Source organism: Mangifera indica, chromosome 9, assembly GCF_011075055.1.
Source record: "Mangifera indica cultivar Alphonso chromosome 9, CATAS_Mindica_2.1, whole genome shotgun sequence".
Lineage (NCBI taxonomy): Eukaryota > Viridiplantae > Streptophyta > Magnoliopsida > Sapindales > Anacardiaceae > Mangifera > Mangifera indica.
In genome coordinates this window covers 16,618,919-16,638,467 of record NC_058145.1, presented here as the reverse complement: position 1 = coordinate 16,638,467, position 19,549 = coordinate 16,618,919, and the positions used below count along the sequence as shown (strand labels likewise).

The 19,549-nt window shown below is 33.4% G+C and overlaps 3 protein-coding genes across 4 annotated transcripts; all 3 read left to right on the top strand.

Moving 5' to 3' along the window:
• Nucleotides 1-860: 860 nt before the first annotated feature.
• Nucleotides 861-8,062, top strand: LOC123226039 (plastidic glucose transporter 4-like). Of its 2 annotated transcripts, none has more exons than XM_044650492.1 (14): nucleotides 861-1,076; nucleotides 1,153-1,429; nucleotides 2,120-2,234; nucleotides 2,473-2,540; nucleotides 2,763-2,895; nucleotides 2,995-3,094; nucleotides 3,175-3,287; nucleotides 4,566-4,659; nucleotides 4,788-4,941; nucleotides 5,534-5,680; nucleotides 5,760-5,833; nucleotides 6,855-6,943; nucleotides 7,085-7,199; nucleotides 7,589-8,062. In XM_044650492.1, the coding sequence occupies exons 2-14, from the start codon at nucleotides 1,159-1,161 to the stop codon at nucleotides 7,769-7,771; spliced, it is 1,656 nt and encodes a 551-aa protein (XP_044506427.1). In that variant the 5' UTR covers nucleotides 861-1,076; nucleotides 1,153-1,158; the 3' UTR covers nucleotides 7,772-8,062. The 2 variants fall into 2 exon arrangements, with proteins under 2 accessions (XP_044506427.1, XP_044506426.1); XM_044650491.1 differs by having other exon boundaries at nucleotides 862-1,026.
• Nucleotides 8,063-10,344: 2,282 nt separating this feature from the next.
• Nucleotides 10,345-12,056, top strand: LOC123226464 (glycosyltransferase BC10). Its single transcript, XM_044650986.1, has 2 exons — nucleotides 10,345-10,867; nucleotides 11,337-12,056. The coding sequence occupies exons 1-2, from the start codon at nucleotides 10,352-10,354 to the stop codon at nucleotides 11,979-11,981; spliced, it is 1,161 nt and encodes a 386-aa protein (XP_044506921.1). The 5' UTR covers nucleotides 10,345-10,351; the 3' UTR covers nucleotides 11,982-12,056.
• A 1,657-nt stretch (nucleotides 12,057-13,713) lies between these two features.
• LOC123226134 (delta(7)-sterol-C5(6)-desaturase 1-like) lies at nucleotides 13,714-17,203 on the top strand. Its single transcript, XM_044650619.1, has 3 exons — nucleotides 13,714-14,095; nucleotides 15,221-15,526; nucleotides 16,737-17,203. Exons 1-3 carry the CDS (start codon nucleotides 13,876-13,878, stop codon nucleotides 17,030-17,032), a joined length of 822 nt encoding a protein of 273 aa, XP_044506554.1. The 5' UTR covers nucleotides 13,714-13,875; the 3' UTR covers nucleotides 17,033-17,203.
• Nucleotides 17,204-19,549: the final 2,346 nt, after the last annotated feature.

The window sequence follows — 19,549 nt, the reverse complement described above, 5'->3', positions numbered from 1 at the left end:
AATCATTTTGGACTGATTGGATTTCAAATGAAAAAGAAAGTGGGGAGTCTCCACGTCGAGTCCCTTTTAAGCTCAAAATGGTTGTCCTCTTGGAAAATGAAGACCCCATGTCTCGCCAATGGGTCTTTACTCTCGTGCTCGTTTTAGAATTTAGTCATTTCTGAATCACAGTTCAAAATACAAGTTAGCCCAAAGGCTTTCAGAGTTGAGCATTATGGTTTAAAAAAATTCGGGAATTAAATGGTTTTAAAGCAAAATTTTATCAAAACTAAACCCAAAATAAAAAGCAAATTATGATGTGTTTGAAAATTCTAATTTTTAATACCTTTCTTTGAAAAAAAAAAAGGAAGCAAAATTCCTCTAAATAAACATGTCTAAGAGATTAGGTTAACTAGGGTTATAATTTTGTAAGTTGTGTTATGTTTGTTAAATTATATAAATTGTATCGAAAACTTTAGAACTTAGTACAACCTACTAAAAAAATTAAAATGATATAATATAAAAAACATATATGAAAAGCATACAAATCAACTTACTAAAAGGCTATGGAGGCATGACTCCGAGGATTTAGGTTGTATCCCAAATCTTGCCTTTTCAGCTTTCATAAGCTAACACGGCTCACAAAATGCACTTTTTTTAATGGGTTTGGACACGATATAGCTCATGGTAATAACACGGGCCATACCGAATGCGGAACATTTCACATGCATCACACTAAAACGCACAGCAATTTATTATCTACAATCAAAACGACATCGCAAAATCTAATCCAAAATCCCACGTCATTGTCCCATAAATCATTTCATTTTTTTTTCCATTTTCCTTTTAACTATCCAAACTGAAAAATAAATTCATTTGATTCCAAAAATACACACAATAAAAGACGCCAACTTTGTTTTCGTTACACTCTCTCTTCACTCTCCCAACGGAACTTCCCAAGCTCTCCTCTCTTACTTTCAAATACACAACCGTCTCTCATTTCTGATCGCGCTTTCTTTGGTTTTAGTCTGAATCAGAGACCAAACGGTGGCGTATTTTCTACTATTATTTTCTTTTTTGGTTAATGCTTACTATTGGTAATTATTTTGTTTTTCTCGTTTTTTGGACTGATTTTGACCTCTATGGTATGTAATTTCGATTTTCTTGGATCAGACGGCAATGCAAGCGTCCACGTACGCAGGCAAACCGAGTGTCGCTTTTGAGGCTTTTAACCGGAGGAGAGTTTCTGATTGTTTTGGTGACTTTAAGGGGAGAAGAAACTTAGCCCTGAATGATAGTAGTATTTGCATGAGAAGTAGGACCTCTTGCTGTGGATTGCGTCTCGACGCTGCTACTATGGGAGCTGAGCTCACGCGTGCGAGATTTGCTGTCGAAAGTCTGTTCAGGTCAACGACGAAGTCACGACGATCAGTTAGAACACAAGCCACTGGTTCGTTTAATTATCAATCGTTTCGTGCTATTGATAGATTCTCCGTTTTGCTTTGCTGAAATTTTGAGTTCCTGTTCGGAATTGGTTGACACGGTGTGTTTTTTTTTTTTTTCATTTGAAATTGGTGATGGTTGATTTGGTGTTCTTTGGTTATTTGCATTTTATATGATAAGTTTCAGCTGGTTGTGTAAGTTCTTTTGTCTATTGATGTCGTCGAGTTTTGTATGCCTTGTCCATTCATGAGGAGGAATTTGTCTAGCGGTAAGTAGTTGTGAGCCGATGACCTAAGACAAAAGATGCATTTTGTCTTTAAATTCTACACAGGTTATTTTTATTTTTCAAGAAGAAATTATCATCCAGCTTGCGAACATGATGATTTTGTTATTGGTAGGACTTAGACTTATGTTAGATTTTAAACTTTTGATAACTATGTGTTAGATTCATTACTTGTAATTCCTAAGTAACAAATTTGTGGTCCTAGTTATCAACATAAACGCTTTAATGCAACGGCCACACAATGCTTACACAATTTTCTATTTGGATATATCAACATTGTATGCATGTGATGTGGGATATATGTGGATGTAGTACTTGAAATGATTGAAAATTATGCTTACTGTGAAGATAGTACTTCTATTTAATTTATTTCATTTCTATATTTGATGAGTAGCCTATGAAAATGGACTACAGATGGAGACATTGAAGATGTTACTCCTAACAAGCTTCAGGAGAAATCTTCTGGAGTGGTCTTGCCTTTTGTTGGGGTTGCTTGTCTGGGAGCTATTTTATTTGGTTACCATCTGGGGTATGACTTTGATTAACTTAGAAATAATATTCACTTCTTCTGTTGTTCTGGAAGTATGATTCAGTAACTTCTTTGATATTCTTACCATACCTTTTATTCAGTATGGCTCTATGATCTGTTGTGGTTACATTTTGAAAGTTAGTTGTAGAATTTTAAGGCAAGTATTCGTAGTTATTGTAGTATATCGTTGAACTTGTTAATGTGCAAGTGGTTCATAAATATTTTTTTCTTGCTTCAGGGTTGTAAATGGTGCTCTTGAATACCTTGCCAAGGATCTTGGGATTGCTGAGAACACTGTCTTACAAGGCAAGTGCAGAAAAATGCTTAACTAAAAATTTTAATAGAAGTAAATTTGTCCAACAAAAATGAGAATTAAAAAAAGAAAATACAATGTAGTTTGAAACTATAATCAACTTTTACTTTAAACTTGATACAAATAAGCTTGTAAATCCTGCATATGTCTATTGTAAATTTTTTTTTCTCAGTTTTACTACTTAATAATTAGCTACCTTATATCAATTTGAGTAGGATGGATTGTCAGCACACTACTTGCTGGTGCCACTGTTGGCTCTTTCACTGGAGGAGCATTGGCTGACAAGTTTGGCAGAACAAGGACTTTTCAATTAGATGCAATCCCTCTTGTGGTTGGAGCATTTCTATGGTGTGTACTTTTGATTCATTTGCATGGTGTCTTAGTTTTGTGAGCCCCTACGTATATTTTCTGAAAACTGAAACTTCAAATTACCTTGAACGTTTTCAGTGCTACAGCCCAGAGTGTGCAGACTATGATAATTGGTCGCTTGCTTGCTGGCGTTGGGATAGGCATCTCGTCAGCCATTGTACCACTTTACATATCTGAGGTAGTATATGTATATGTTTGTATGTGTGTTTTGTATCTTGTTTTAGAAGCAGGATTCTAACAGTATTTTTTACTTCTTAGATCTCACCTACTGAAATTCGTGGTGCCCTTGGATCAGTAAACCAACTTTTTATATGTATTGGGATTCTTGTAGCATTGGTGGCTGGATTACCTTTAGCTGGAAACCCAATATGGTAATTATCCTTCCATTTTTTTTGGTGGCCTTTGGCAAACATTATTGACCTTCTTGAAGTTAAAATCAGGCTGAACTCTTAGTGGTTCATGAAATTCATGAAATGTACTTGATTTCCAGAATTCCTCAGAAACCTCTGCTGCATGTAGTCAAAATCATCCCTTGGGAACTTGTTAGAAGACTTCCTTGTGATTGAGGTTTATGATGATTTTGGGAACCAAATGTGCCTACCTTTTTTAATTATAAATTCAGGGGAGGTTTTTGATGTTTCACCTTTTTTTTTTTTTTTTATTTGCTAAATTATCAGGTGAAACAAATCATGATAGTGTTTTAGTGAAATGAAACTTTATTATACAGTGTGAGACCATCAATTCATCTCCTGGATAAGAGTCTAATGCCTATTGAGACTTTTGGGAATTGGAGGTTTTACCATTTGCTAACATTTCAAATACATTTTCATTTTAAATTGTCTCAAAGTCAACATGTGATCTCTGAAAAATCTTGCCTTACATGCTATGCATAATTGGTGCACCAGTAAAACAACTGTTTGTTTAAATCTGCTTCTTAGGATTATTATCAATCTAATATTTTTGTGAGGGGCCCCGTAGAATTTGACTTACTTATTAGAGATTTTCAGCATGATTTTTCCTCATGATAGGACAACTGAATTTAAAGGCCGGTAAGCCTGTTGCATTTGTTTTTTAAGCATAATTAACTATTGTGCAGCAAAGATTCCTTTTACCAACTTGTAAATCAGATGGTACAGTGCAATAAGGTACTTTAAAAGTATCACCTCTTTGAGTGGTCATTTGGATGGAAATTTTTTGAACTTGGGCATAAATGGTTTACTAGATATTTCTAGATGTGTATTGTCATTTTTTTAACAAATACATCTGAGTGTGTACAAAATTTTATATCAGTTTTCTCATGCGAATGTTGTTGAGGGAAAAAATTCAGCCATCTTTAGTTACAATCTTTATTAATTAGAAAAATATTTGAAATTCTAGAAAAACGTCAGATTCGGTTTTTTCTTCAAAGATTCTTGTGGCTCATTAGATTTTCGGAGAAGTTTTGCACAATTTATAATTTTTTAGCTGTTCAAATTTTCTATTTAGAATTTGATGTTTATATTGACCAGATATATTTTGTTTTGAAGTTCATTAGTTAGTCATTTAATTTGATTATTTTCTTCTACCTTTTCCTGTGTTCCTATTTAACAGTGATTATTTTGGGCTCTATTTTTGCCTTGTAATGTTTCTCTTTATGTATGAAATTTTAGGTGGAGGACAATGTTTGGCATTGCAGCTGTACCATCTATTTTATTGGCACTAGGAATGGGATTTTCTCCTGAAAGTCCCCGGTGGCTTTTTCAGGTTTTATTTCCAGATTATTCAGTCTAACAGAATAATACCGTATTTACATTGTCCATGTATATTGTCTTCAGCTTTAAATATTCATGAGCTGAAGTCTCTCTCTCTCTCTCTCTCTTTTTTTTTTCCAGCAAGGAAAAATTTCTGATGCTGAAAAAGCTATAAAGACGCTATATGGGAAAGAAAGGGTTGGTGAAGTTATGCGTGATCTAACAACAGCAGGTCAAGGTTCTGCAGAGCCAGAGGCAGGATGGTTTGATTTATTTAGCAGCCGCTACTGGAAAGGTAAGCCTAAAACTCATGGAACAGAGCTTGTTGTGTTTGATTTTAGGTATCAAATGTAGATCTTTATAGACTCTGCGTTTGTACCCAGCTGCAAGCTCCATCATTTGATGTCTAATTAGATGATTATATCTTGATTGTTTCATGTCATCAGGTCTCCTTTGAAATCTTGATCTGTTTGAAGGAATAAAGTCTATCCTAACATTCCATTCTCTTGGATGTACCTCATAATGTTACTATTGCATCCTTGACATTTATAACCAGTGGACCTTTCACATCAAGTATGGATTCTGTGAACTGTGATGTCAAGTTTTAGTAACCAACTGACCTCATAAATCAATAGCAGTTAGGTTATTCATGGATGTTGACTGAAATGATGGAGCTCTTATTTGTACAAATGAGATAACCTCAAAGAGAATAGTGCTTTAGTCAGATATGACTAAAAACATGTTCGAACCAGTAATAGTATAATTTCTATGCCTTGATGCCTTTACAAATTTGTATTTTTTAATGTTTGTGGTGACTGGTGACCGCCACTTTCTGACATAACATGACAAAAGTTTTCTTCCATTCCCTAACATATGCCTTGTTGCAGTTGTGAGTGTTGGTGCATCACTTTTCTTGTTCCAACAATTGGCTGGGATTAATGCTGTGGTATATTATTCTACTTCCGTGTTCCGTAGTGCTGGAATTGCATCTGATGTTGCAGCTAGTGCTCTTGTTGGGGCAGCAAATGTCTTTGGTTAGTGATTTGTTATAGTTATTTTTCCATTTTCAAAATTTTTTCACACTTTTAAGTATGGTCACATGTGCTCTTGCAGGAACTGCTATTGCATCCTCTTTGATGGACAGACAGGGAAGGAAAAGCCTTCTGTTGACCAGCTTTAGTGGAATGGTTAGAGTTTTTTACTACCTAGCTCTTTATTCACCTTAGGGCTTATGCAAGACATAATGTGAAAGTCCTGATAATTCATACTATAAACAACAATATAGCACATTTTTTTTAATGTACTTTCTCCTGTGCTTGGTTTCTGAGTCACTAGGGGTTATTTGTTCATCAAGGTCCAAGTTTGCCATCTTCATGTAGATTATGTCATGTTGAATGTAATAAAATATGATTCTTATGAATCCTTATCGGTTGCAGATCAAATCTGATTTTATATGGGCACTCTCACTTTAGAAAATGCTTAGCAATTTTGATCTGAGGTTGTTCTAAAGAGGTTTTAATTTTTAGAACTTGCTTGTATGACTTCCAAAATGTATATTGGCAATTAAACATGCACATTAGGTTTCCATGATATGAGTTCAGTTTCAACTATGACAGATTTCTTGTTATGTCCGGTTTATTGGTTTCTTAAAATTGTGCATGCTTATTGTGTGCTTGTTGGGGAAATCAGGTTTCTGTTATTCTGTCCATTTCTTTCTTTATGAGTAGTGCTGTATGATTGTCTCAAATGTTTGTCAGAGTGTTTTAGTACTTTTACTTGCATGGAAAACATGTTATGAGTTATGAATTCTTTCTTTCCCAAATGCATACCAATATCACCTCATGTGTTTCACAGATTCTGGAAAAGGGATCATTTTTGCAAACTATTCCAACTCAGCTATGACTACTCTTCGTGCTTGAATTGGAATTTAAGATTTAGTTAGTCAAGGATGATAAAGTGAGTTGTCATAATAATTTATTTTTTTGAGTGGGCACTATGGCTAACATTTAACGAGACTGTAAAGTTTTTTTTGTTTTCGTTCTTTTAGTTTGCATGGTGGGAAATGTAATAATATTAGAGAAAATATGGCATTCATCAGTTTTGGATGCTCTTTCATTGCAAAAATTCTATGCCCGTTTAGTTTATATATATTTTTTATTCATTAACTCATAAAATTTCTTTTTGTGTTCTCTCCCTCTGCTCTCATAGGCCGCTTCAATGTTGCTGCTTTCCTTGTCTTTCTCATGGAAAGTCCTGGCACCGTATTCTGGCATTCTTGCTGTTGTTGGGACTGTCCTGTAAGTTTACACTGCCTTTATTATCAATTTTCAGGTGCTGTATAACCTTTAGAACTGAACCTTCTTGGTATGCTCACTTCCATTTCCTCCTGTTAATGTTACCCATGAAATCTAATGATGACTTTCATTTCATTAATGCAGCTATGTCTTGTCCTTTTCACTTGGTGCTGGTCCTGTGCCTGCTCTTCTCCTGCCAGAGATCTTTGCCTCAAGAATCAGAGCTAAAGCAGTTGCTTTGTCAATGGGCATGCACTGGGTAAGTCATTAGCTGAGGGACTCAAGTTTGTGGTTTTAGGCTATTGAAAATGTTCTACTTCTTGTTTTGAAGGATTCTATTTTCCCTGTCACTGATGACTTTAATCAACCAATGCTCAATATAAGGGAAAACTGATTTTTATCAGATAGTCAGTTGACTTGAAATTGGCAGATGCCAGTTACAAAAAGCACCTTCATTTCTGGCATAATGGCTTTGTATTGTCAAACTTACATGCATATACATATATTGATTTGTAGAATCATATATTCCATATCTCCTGGAAGAACATGTCAGTGTCTTGTCAAATTGCTTAACCATCATTAGGCTGTATTAATTTTATATGATAGTCTTCCATGTATTATCTTACGCCTGGTTTTCTATGGTGACAGATCTCCAACTTCGTCATTGGCCTGTATTTCTTAAGTGTTGTGAACAAGTTCGGTATCAGCTCTGTCTACTTAGGTTTTTCAACAGTCTGTCTTCTCGCTGTCATGTACATAGCTGGCAATGTTGTAGAAACAAAGGGACGATCTTTGGAGGAGATAGAGCTTGCTCTTAATCCAGCAATTTGATTCTGATCATCCTAGATGTTGCACATGGTAATAATCTTGCGGCGGCTCCATGATACTGAGTCCTGATCCTAGGATTAGTAGTGTTTTTCATCTGTAGAGTTTTCCTGTATTCTGTTCGGACTTGGTATGGCCGACTTGCTTGTTGAGCATCATTTTGCTTGGTTCTGCGTTATGGTCAAATGTAACTGCGTTCAGTTATGTGATGTTTCTGTATGAAATTCTAGACATGAAGCACTACTGAAAGGTCACTGGAGCTGAGTGATATATTATACAACTGAGATATTTGTTGCTTGGCAGTCTTACAACGATAAAAATAATGAAAACATCCCGGCTAAACAAGGAGTGGAAAATATATCCAATAATAAACGTGGAATTTTCAGCTCAGTTTTTCAGTTTTGCCTCAGCCCATCTTTTTCCAGTATTATTTTCCATGATTATCATCAACAAGTTGCTTACTTGACCAAATATTTTTATCCTAAATCTTAATTAATTAACTCGAATCATACATAAATGCTTGATATGAACTCAAAGTGTAATTTGACCACCACATTCTTCAACCATAAATTACAACTCATAACAAAAAAATTAATGGCTAGTGGCTATCTGCAATTCTTTTTTCTTATTTATTTTTAATGGTTGACTTATAAATTTTAAGATTATCAATGGTTAATTTTTTAGTTTAGGTCAAGCATTAAGGTTTATATGATGACCATTATTAATTTAAGTACAAATTCAATCAACTCGCCTTATTTGTTGCCCACATCTTCCCCATTCTCTTAATTTAGATTCAATTTCTCATATAATAAAACTACATATATCAAAAATTTGAATACTCAGTTTTATATTTAAATAATATATCATTATGTAATTAAATAATTTTGAATTAAAATAAAATAACACTTAATTACGTTATAATATATTATCTGAATACTCAATTGAGTATTAAAAAAATTCTTGTACTCAATAATTTTCAGGTTATCCGCAGGAAAAGAAATACAATCTTTAATCAACAAGTCTTCATTAGATGATGCATCAATGAGTCTTATTAATTATACAATGTGGAGACTCCCAGAATCATCCAAATTCACTACCCATCAAAGGAAATCTCTCATTATTTTGTCAGTATATTGATGAGCAATGTTTATATAGATGTAAAAACACAAGTTTTCAACAAAAATAGCTGGTTTAGCTTCAATTCTAATTCTAACCTTGGACCAAAATGCAGCTGGCTTTGCTTTGCTTAAAGGATGAACCAAATAATTAAGTAACGATTTAATATTTCCTGTAAAACCCAATGCATGCTTCAATTGATTTTGACCGATCAATTAGGGCTTATTAAATTGAGGGCAAAACAACAATGCGTAAACCACTGTTTCCCATTAAAGGTTTGGCCTTAAAACCCTTTTGGACCCTAATGGCATAAGTAACACTTTCCCACCCAAAATAAAGCATAATCGACCCTTTCCTATCAAATATTAAACTTTTATAATGAAACAATAATATCAGGAAATGGAATTACCATTTTATCTTAACTTTTTTTTTTTGAAAATTATTGTATAACCCTAAAATAACAAAATTAAAAAAAAAAATTCTATATATCCAAATAATATAAAAATTTTCTTATTTTCATTTTCTTTGACACTTATTTTTTTTCTTTCTTATTATAGACAGTAATGTCTTTGTAAAATTGTATATCATTAGATAGATTATAATTTTTTTAAATATTGGAGTTTTTTTATAAATTTTCAGAGGTGATTGGAAACTAAAAAAAGTTTGGAGGCCTTATATAAATTTTTAAAATATCACTATACCCCAATAGTTTTAGAAATGTTAGTTACGCTTCCAAATAATTAAACATAATAAAACAGATCGCCGTGTAAATTTTATATTATAACTATTAGAATCATATAATAGTTTTAAAATATATAAAGGTTTGAAAAAATTTCAGAGATTAATTTGTGATTTTTTTAAACTTATTTAAAGATTAAATTATCATATTTAAAATGTTTGAGCTAGATAGAAATTATTTTTTTCAAAATCAATATATAATAAAATTACTATTTTACCCTTGAGTTTGATTTTGGGTGAAAAATTTATTTACACTAACTAAAAGTGAAAAAGAGTTTTAGGTCAAACCTTAGGTAGGAACCTGTTATTTACTCAAAAACAATTGAGAAGCCAGACCACGCCCTGCCTAAATATTATTTCCCTACGGTTTAGAAGCCAAACCACATGCAACAAGAGTGCAATTGTGGGAACCTGCCTAAATATTCCTTCCCTCGTCCCTCATGCTTTTGTCTTTAATATTGTTTCCTCAGTACTCATCTCTATAATTTCTTCAAGCCCACAATATTATTTAATGAGATAAAACCATTGACTGTCTGACTGACTGTAAATTTAAATCCTTAATAATCATCTTTAGAAGGTATAAGTCTACTTCAATGCGTCCTTTGGAAGTAGTTTTACACCTAAGGGTCATATAATACATGCTTCTGGCTTACGTATTTCAAATGTTATCAACTAGCTATGGCTTCATAGTTGCCCATTCTTTCTCCTTCCATCTCTGTCTTATCTCCAGTAATGTCAAAAATGGGCACTGAGCCAAATTTATTCGAACCCGTTTCAAAGTTTGTGAAATCCCATTTGCAGCTTGCCCATTTCATTCGTTTTATGTTCTTTGTCATCGGTTTATCTCTTGGTGTCATCATCAGTTTATATTTCTTGAACTTCTCTTTCACCATTCAACCTAGATTTCTCTTTCCTCTTGCCGCTGCACCAAAATTGTCTAACCTTAGTACTTCAGACTCGTCGTTTTTGCACAAAGAGAAAATATTCATCGCGCACAATATGAGCGATGATGAGTTGTTTAAGAGAGCTTTATCAATGGAGAGAATAATTCAAAACTCTTCTTATGAGTTTTTTCCCAAAGTTGCCTTCATGTTCTTGACCAGAGGGCCTCTTCCATTGTCTCCGTTGTGGGAAAAGTACTTTGAAGGCCATGAAGGTTTTTACTCCATTTATGTTCACTCGCATCCATCTTTTGTTGAAGATTTGCCTGCAAATTCTGTCTTCTATGGAAGACGAATTCCCAGCCAGGTTTTCTTTCTTTCACTCCATAATATTTTAACCTAATTATGGGTTTAATATTCATCTACTTTTCTAAACTTTCGGTAAAACAAAATCCTTGTTTGTGACTCGGGATGTATTTTAGGAGATCCTATAAGTCTTTTACGTACAATATAATATATATAGAAAATAATATATATTATAAGGTATATTGAATTAGTACGATATATTAAATATATTATATGATATATATCTTATGATACAATATATATTATCAATACAAATCAATATATATTTAAAAACAAAATGATGATACAATAAAGATATATATAGTGTATTTTAAATTTTTAAATATATTTATAATATTTTTTGAAATAATAATATGTTAATTAAAATTTTCTTATTTTTGTAATGCCGTATTATTGTTATTTTTTAAAGGATTATCATACATATTACAAGATTTTATCCTAAAGTTCTCATTATTTTTTTCTCCTTTCAGCCAGTTTATTGGGGAACTGCAACAATGACAGATGCCGAAAGGCGTCTCCTAGCAAATGCTCTCCTTGACATCTCCAATCAAAGATTTATTCTACTTTCTGAATCTTGCATTCCGTTGTTTAACTTCAAAATCACTTATGATTATCTCATTAACTCAAACCTCAGTTTTCTGAACTCATTTGATGACCCAAGAAAGCCAGGTCGAGGCCGATACAACCCCAAAATGTGGCCACACATAAACATCACTAATTGGCGAAAAGGGTCTCAATGGTTTGAGGTTCGTCGTGACCTAGCTATGCGCATTCTTTCTGATACCAAATATTATCCAATTTTTCAAAATTTTTGTCACCCACCTTGTTACATGGATGAACACTATATTCCAACATTAGTGAACATACTTTACCCTGAATTGAATTCGAATCGAAGTATTACTTGGGTTGATTGGTCGAGGGGTGGCCCTCATCCAGGAAAATTCGGATGGAACGACATTACGGATGAATTCTTGAATCAAATTAGGTATGGATCAGAATGTATGTATAATGGTAATTCTACTTCAATGTGTGTTTTGTTTGCGAGAAAATTTATCCCTAATGCCTTAGAGCCTCTATTGAGGGTTGGTCCATTGTTACTTGGTTTTAATCCTTGATATGAGAGATTTTGTTGCACATTACACTAATTATTAACTAATTTTATGTCTTACATGTTAATTTTATTGTATGTACTCAAATGCCAAAAATTTAAAGAATATATATAGAGAGAGATATTTTATTTAAATAGGAGAGAAATTATAAATAATTACTCAAATTGGAATCAATATATTTATTTATATTTATGTGCCTCATTACTCTAGGTCTTTTTATTATAAATAAACGTTATTTTATCTTTAATTCAAAATCATATAATTATTTAATAACATATAAAATATATATATTTATTTATATACTTAAAATAGTTATATATAATTTTTATGTAAAATCTATATTGTATACAATTTATGCTATCATGCTTGCAGAAGAATAGCGGCCTTTTAATGGGCCGGGCCTCATTGACAAGATGTTAATAGATCCACTCTTTATTTTTCAGACCCATATGAATAAAAACTTATATTTTCACTTTAATGAATTTGGGTTTTGACAGGAAAAAAAAAGAAGAGAAAAAAATTGCTATTTCTGAATAAATTTTTACCTTTGATTTGATTTCCCAAATATGAAAAGCATTTAGGCGGGGTATTGATTAGAATTAGTTACGCTTCCAATACAAGAGCCTAGATCTGCTACAGAGTGTGGCAAATTATGCGTTTTGTCAAACATCCTCCTCAAATCATATACTAATGTGATATTACATCGAATATAAAAAAAAATTGATGATATACAATAGGCCAAGAGACTATTTTCCACCCAAGATTTGGTACAAAGACAAATATATATACTTAAGGTTTTAAAAATTCAAACACCCATATAAAATTTAGTCCAATAATACTCATTTAAGAATTTTCTGTTAGGGTTAAAGATAAAATTGTTATTTTATCAATAATATTAAAATAAATAAAATTATATCTTATTTTTCTCTTTTAGTTAGGAAGATTAATAATTTCTTTTAAGATTAAATTATAAAAAAATCACTTTTCTCTCTAGGATTTTGTATACTAAAATTTGGTCACTCTTTGGAGAATGATGACCTCCCTCTTTGACTTTTTCTCCTGATAACATTCTCTCCTGATAACGTTTCTCTTTTGAAAAATAAAATCTTCATTGTCCTTAGGTTTGAGGCCACAGTGATGGAGAAGATGATGGTCAAATTTAGATTGAAAACTGATAGTCACCAATGGTCAGAGATGAATAAAAAATCTTAAAAATTTTGAAAGAAAAAAACTATTTTTCAAAATTGAAACTTAGAGTAAAATATTAATTTTTAAAATCTGAGAAAAAATAAATAAATTTATATTTTTTTAATAATTTTATTAGAATAATAATTTTATTCTCATATTTAAGAATATTTTTAGCAAAAATTTTAAAATAAACGAGTATTTAAATTTTTAAAAGCCTAATTATATATTTTCATCTTCCATGAAATTTTGGGTGGGAAATGGCCGTTGGGCCTATACAGTAAATATATTTCTTCCAAAACTAAAATCCTCTATCGTAATCGTCCGCGGCCAGGCGGGCTCCCATCAAAACGACTAAATTACTGAAGTAAAGTGTACGACCAGCGATGTACACCGCACCAACACGCCAGCACTACTGTACTAATTTTCAGGTTATAGTAAAGCTACAAGGAGTACATAGTTGAAGCGTGTAACATGGTCCCAATATCTGACACGTACACAGTCCCAACCCTCACTTTGATTTTTCCTTACTCCTCTTCTCCTATTTGTCTTCTCGCATCCCCCTTTCATCACGGACTCTTGACTTGTTGACGCGTGAGAATCTGAATATCAAACAAACAAGGCACAAGAACAAAACCTCCAGCTCACTTCATTTCTGTCGCCTCTCTTTTCTCTCTCTCTCTCTCAATCTTCGGCGCCGGCAAAAAGGTCAGTAATGGAGGATGATTATTTGCAACTCTTTGTGGACGAGACCTCTTTCTATAACCGCATTGTGTTGCGATTTTTGTTGCCCTCTTCTTTGTGGGAGCCGCTCCCGCATGTTGTCCAAACTTGGCTTCGTAACTACCTTGCTGGCTCGCTTCTTTACCTCATTTCTGGATTCTTGTGGTGCTTGTACATCTACTACTACAAACGCAACGTTTATGTCCCTAAAGGTATTATTTTTTTATAATTATTATTTTGGCGGTGGGAGTTTATATTGATATCAGGTTTGTTCCTTTTTATTGGTTTGGTTGTTTTGAATCTGGGTTTGTTTCTTTTGATGAATGTATGATGTTCTTTCTGTAAAGTTTTATTTATTTATTTATTTTTTAAAATTTTGGTTGTGTTTGCTCGGATAATTATGTTTTTCATGAGGTTTGGTTTTGGATTTGGAAATGCATGTTTGAGACGAGATCCGTTCTCTTGGTAAATTGATTTAGATGAGCTGATAGTTCATTCAATATATAGAGCATGTTATGGTGGGTTGCTTTTTGCTAATCTTTGGCTCTTGATCTTTGTTCTAATTATAGTAAAGAAGTGAAATGAAGAAGCATATTTGAGTTTGAATCTGCTTCTTCTTTCAGTAAATGGATGGATGCTACACCTATAATTTATCAGTTTTCTATTTTGTGAAGTTTTGTCATGATTTTTTATCAGATGGCTTTACGTGCTTGATTCCTGTGATCCGCTTGGCCGTGATTGATTCCTGCCTTTTTATGAGACTACTTATCTAGATACAGTAAAGGGATTTGCTTCTAAGATATTCAGTCAAATGATCGTTGTTAGAATCATGATAAACTTTTTATGAAGTTAGTATTGTTTTTGGAGTTGGATGCTGAGGGTATCAGAAGGATAGATTTTCGTTGATTTTCTTGTTTTTGCTATGTTATATTTTAATAGCAAAATAATGAAATTTTCTGCACATTCTGTGTAGGATCTTGTGGGTAATCAGAAACAATTAACAACAAAACATGATTGTGATATGACATTTGAAGTAATTGTGTAGATGGAACTCTGTCTTTGTTCCAAGCTTAAAATTTTGACATAGCTTTGTAGTATTACCTCTTGGCTTAAGGATATCTGTCTGATTTATATGACTTTCAACTGTTGCAGTTTTGGTGGAAGATTTTATTCTGTAAGATGGCCATGATTAATCTTTTTGTGGCTGAATGAATTCTGCTACATTTTTGATAATTGGCTTGGGTTTTCTTTAGTTGTATACTGGTATTTAGATGGAGAGTCTCTTCTACAAGGGCCTAAGATGACATGTTTGTTTTTCTTTGGATATTCTCATACAGATGATATCCCGTCTAGAAGGGCCATGCTGTTGCAAGTATATGTTGCTATGAAAGCCATGCCTTGGTACTCTGCTCTTCCTACACTTTCTGAGTACATGGTTGAAAACGGGTGGACTAAATGTTTCTCGAGAATAAATGATGTTGGTTGGCTTGCCTACCTGGTGTATCTAGCCATTTATCTTGTATTTGTGGAATTTGGGATTTATTGGATGCATCGAGAGTTGCATGACATAAAATTTTTGTACAAGCATCTTCATGCAACCCATCACATCTACAACAAGCAGAATACTCTTTCTCCATTTGCTGGTATGTTTTTAATCTCTTTAATTCCAGTTTGATGATTAATGTTGTATCTACTCAAGCTAGAATGTCTACTTTTCCTTTTTTGAATTTGATTAATAGGTTAACTGGTAACTTTAATTATAATTTTTCTTCTGCTGAGTTTTGGACCTTTTGATTGAGGGTGACTTTCAGGGGAAAGGACTAAATATATAAACTAGAGAAGATGATTCTTAAATTACAAATCTGTCTGCTTTTTATCTTGTAATGAACAGAATTATTTCTTTTCTTCTTTAAAGAAAAAAACCATGCAGACAGGAATTATTTAGTGAGTTAGGAATTGGCTTGCTTCAATTGGTGATGACATTCTGTTCCATTGATATTTGGTGCACTTTTATTTGATTAAATGGATTTTCCAGGTTAACCTTGCAGTCTTGATTGTTAATCTCTTCTCTTCTTGTTATGTCAAACATTCTATATCCCATTGATACATGTCATTCATATATAGTCATGATCTTCATCAATTTTCGTTTTCAGGCAGATACAATAACTTAAATGTGTTAATTAGTAGTGAAATTCTTGGTTTCTGAGAGTTCTTACCTTTTGTAACTTTCATAAACTCAATAGCTTTGAAATGGTTTTCAATAACCCATATAGTCCTTAATTAGTATCATCCGTGTAATAGCTCTGTTGCCTGATACTTGCACGGCTATGAAGTTTTCACTAATCTCATTTTTTATTTTCTTTATCAATTTAACTTGTCATTTATCTCTTTGATATAAAGTCCTTGGTCATCTCTGATAAGCTAATTTTGGTTGAAAATTTTGTATCTACATCTCGCTTGCTGTTCAATATGATCCTGAAATTTTTTGTTGGATCCTAAATTATCATTTAGTGGAGTTTCAAATAGAACTCGCATCTGATGCGTCAGATAGGTAAACCAATATCAACACAGGTCTACAAAAAGAACTTTGGATTTCTTACTGCAAAGTTTAGACAAGGATACAGGGTGGTCGAAAAACTGTTTCTGTTACATCTCAAACTTATTTGACTTAAACCCACATGACCCTGTATACTCACCATAAGGTTACTTTTTATTTATTTATTATTTATAGGTCTGATGGAATGAAAGAAACTGTTATGGTAACTACTTTGAAGTTATGCCAGTAACTTCATCTGGACTGGAGTCTTATCTAGCAAATTGAACTCATGACTAAAAAGTATTTTATTATTTCAGGTTTGGCATTTCACCCACTGGATGGTATACTGCAGGCACTGCCGCATGTTATAGCACTCTTCATAATACCGACCCATTTTACAACACATTTAGGCCTATTATTCCTGGAGGCTATATGGACTGCAAACATTCATGATTGCATCAACGGCAAGCTATGGCCTGTGATGGGTGCTGCCTACCACACCATTCACCACACCACCTACCGGCATAATTATGGCCATTATACAATATGGATGGATTGGATGCTTGGAACCCTTTGCGATCCCATTGATGATGTCGGTGGGAAAAAGATGTAATATGATGTACTAACCTTAAAATCATCTTTGAAAATGTCTGACTCACTGCTTGATTGGCTTTTTTCAGATGTATGTGATCCTTTGCATGTAAATCATGTTGATTTTAGTGTTCTTTAGTGTCCATGACTCCAAAGCTGGTATTAAAGAAGAAATAAGCTTTTCAGGTGCCAACAGGAGGTTTTGATCCCTCAATAATTGTTTTGCTGCTGGTCCTCCTAATCTCCACCATCCAGAGGTCTATTTTAAAAGTTCTGCTGTTTAATTTCTGGGTCATATTCTGATTGAAGTATATTTTTCTTCTAACTGGAATTAGTTGATCAGAAAAATACGTGCAGCGAAGATCCATCCAGGTCTTTATTCTTTCTTATTTCCTCTTCTGCTTGAGCTCATTAATTTTTTTTTAATTCTAATGATGCACAGAAAGTGTGATAGAAAATATTCATGCTAATGCTCTTCTGATCAATTTAATGGAAGACATTGCAAGATTGTTTCAAAATCCCAAAGCCTTCAATCTCAATATTATCATCGTTAAGTCAATGGTTCATTTATATAGATTTTCAGAAATAACCGTCTCCATTTTAGTCATGGCTCTCTAGTCAATCAAGCAAGCACATGAACGGATAACACCACGTTTATTTTTTTTTCGGCCAAGAATTTGGATTTTGTTTTAGGATAGAATCAGGATAAAATGGAGACATTTGCAGCCCCATGCAACTGTCACATTATGTGCTCTGTTGACCATTAATTTTCTATCATTCAGTGAGTCTTCGTGTGGTTCAGATCATCTGCTTTTCCAAAGAAACAAAGGCGTGGATTATTGGATGAAATTTCTTAATCCAGTTTTCTTAGATTCTCATTTAGAGTGAAATGGGTTGGTGCAGGTGTATTTGAGTAAATTCAGTGTCTGAAGCCGCACCAATATTAGAACTAAAGCAATTTGATCTTCTGAGATTGTTTACGAAAAACAAAACTTTTCTTATCTCTTATTTTATCTCGATCATAAGTCTTAACTTATCACTCTACTAACGGGATTAAAAGCACCCGGACTTTAGAGAATCAACCACACAAACTGGAAGGCATGGAATCTGAGAATTACTACACTTTTTTATCAAATAAAGCTACTGATTTTACAGAAAATTTAGAACGCTAGATTTTCCTTAATCTGACTCGTACATACAGAAAAATTACAACATTTCTGAGAAGAATCACACTCAAATCTCACCTTTTATGCTGGATTCATGCAGATTACAAGTTCTGGATCAAAAACTAAATTACCTTCTCAAGTTGGTAGACGTACATAACTTATTGAAGACACCCTTTGTGTAAGTATTTACCATACTAAGCCCTTTTTTCTCCAAATTCTATCAAACCGGTCAGTGCTCATACGAGACTTTTCAGGCTTATTTGATTACTGAGATTTCTCAAACTGGCTATCAAAATTGTTTCGAGAAACCTCCAGAAGTTCACCACCCAATTCAAAAGCATTCGAGGAACCACCTTCAGAGTACATGGCTTGAATGTCAATTCAAAAGTACTCAAGTTAGAATGTCAATTTTTCCATTTTTGAATTTGATTAATAGGCTTACTGGTTATGCAATATATAGTAAATTATAATTTTTTTGCTGCTGAGTTTCGATCTTTTGGTTGAGGGTGACTTTTCAGGAAAGAACTAAATATATAAACTAGAGAAGGGGATTCTTGAATTACAAATTCTCTCCTCTTTTTATTTTGTAATGAACAGAATTATTTAAATATATAAACATAATGCAGACAGGAATTATTTAGAGAGTTGGGAATTTGATTGCTTTCATTGGTGATGACATTCTGTTCCATTGATATTTGGTGCACTTTTATTTGATTAGATGGATCTCCCAGGTTTACCTTGCAGTTTAGATTGTTAATCTCTTCTTGTCATGTCAAACATTCTTTATCCCATTAAAACATGCCATTCTTATCTTCTTGATCACGATCAAGTTTCATTTTCAGGCTGATACAATGACTTGAATGTGTTTATTAGTGATGAAATTCTTTGTTGCCAAGAGTTCTACCTTTCGTAACCTTTATTAACTCAATAGCTTTGGAATGGTTTTCGATACCCCATACGGTCCTTAATTGGTATCATCCTTGTAATAGTCCGTTGCCTGATACTTGCACAGCTATGAAGTTTTATCTAATCTCATATTTTATTTATTTATCAAGTAAATTTGTCATCTATCTCTTTACTATAAAGTCCTTGATCATCTGTGATAAGCTATGGTTGGAAATTTTGTATCTTGCTCTCGTTTGCTGTTCAATTTGATCCTAAAATTTTTTGTGGGATCCAAAATTATCATTCATGGAGTGTCAAACAGAATTCACATCTTATGGGTCAGCTTTGAAAACTAGTATCAACACAGGTCTACATAAAGAACTTCGGAAGATGATTTTGTCTCCGACGAAGACTGCCAAAGAGGGAAGGGAGAGCAACCGACAAGATGGGAGGGAGAAACCAACAGCCAATGGCGGCGAATCGAGGCT

Bases quoted from the DNA above. Each gene is read 5' to 3' on its own strand.
- LOC123226464 (XM_044650986.1), top strand. From the start codon at position 10,352: ATGTCAAAAATGGGCACTGAGCCAAATTTATTCGAACCCGTTTCAAAG. The intron at 10,868-11,336 runs GTTTTCTTTCTT...TTCTCCTTTCAG, and splicing joins GAAGACGAATTCCCAGCCAG to CCAGTTTATTGGGGAACTGC.
- LOC123226039 (XM_044650492.1), top strand. From the start codon at position 1,159: ATGCAAGCGTCCACGTACGCAGGCAAACCGAGTGTCGCTTTTGAGGCT. The intron at 3,288-4,565 runs GTAATTATCCTT...ATGAAATTTTAG, and splicing joins TTAGCTGGAAACCCAATATG to GTGGAGGACAATGTTTGGCA. The intron at 7,200-7,588 runs GTAAGTCATTAG...CTATGGTGACAG, and splicing joins TGTCAATGGGCATGCACTGG to ATCTCCAACTTCGTCATTGG.
- LOC123226134 (XM_044650619.1), top strand. From the start codon at position 13,876: ATGGAGGATGATTATTTGCAACTCTTTGTGGACGAGACCTCTTTCTAT. The intron at 14,096-15,220 runs GTATTATTTTTT...ATTCTCATACAG, and splicing joins CAACGTTTATGTCCCTAAAG to ATGATATCCCGTCTAGAAGG. The intron at 15,527-16,736 runs GTATGTTTTTAA...TTATTATTTCAG, and splicing joins TACTCTTTCTCCATTTGCTG to GTTTGGCATTTCACCCACTG.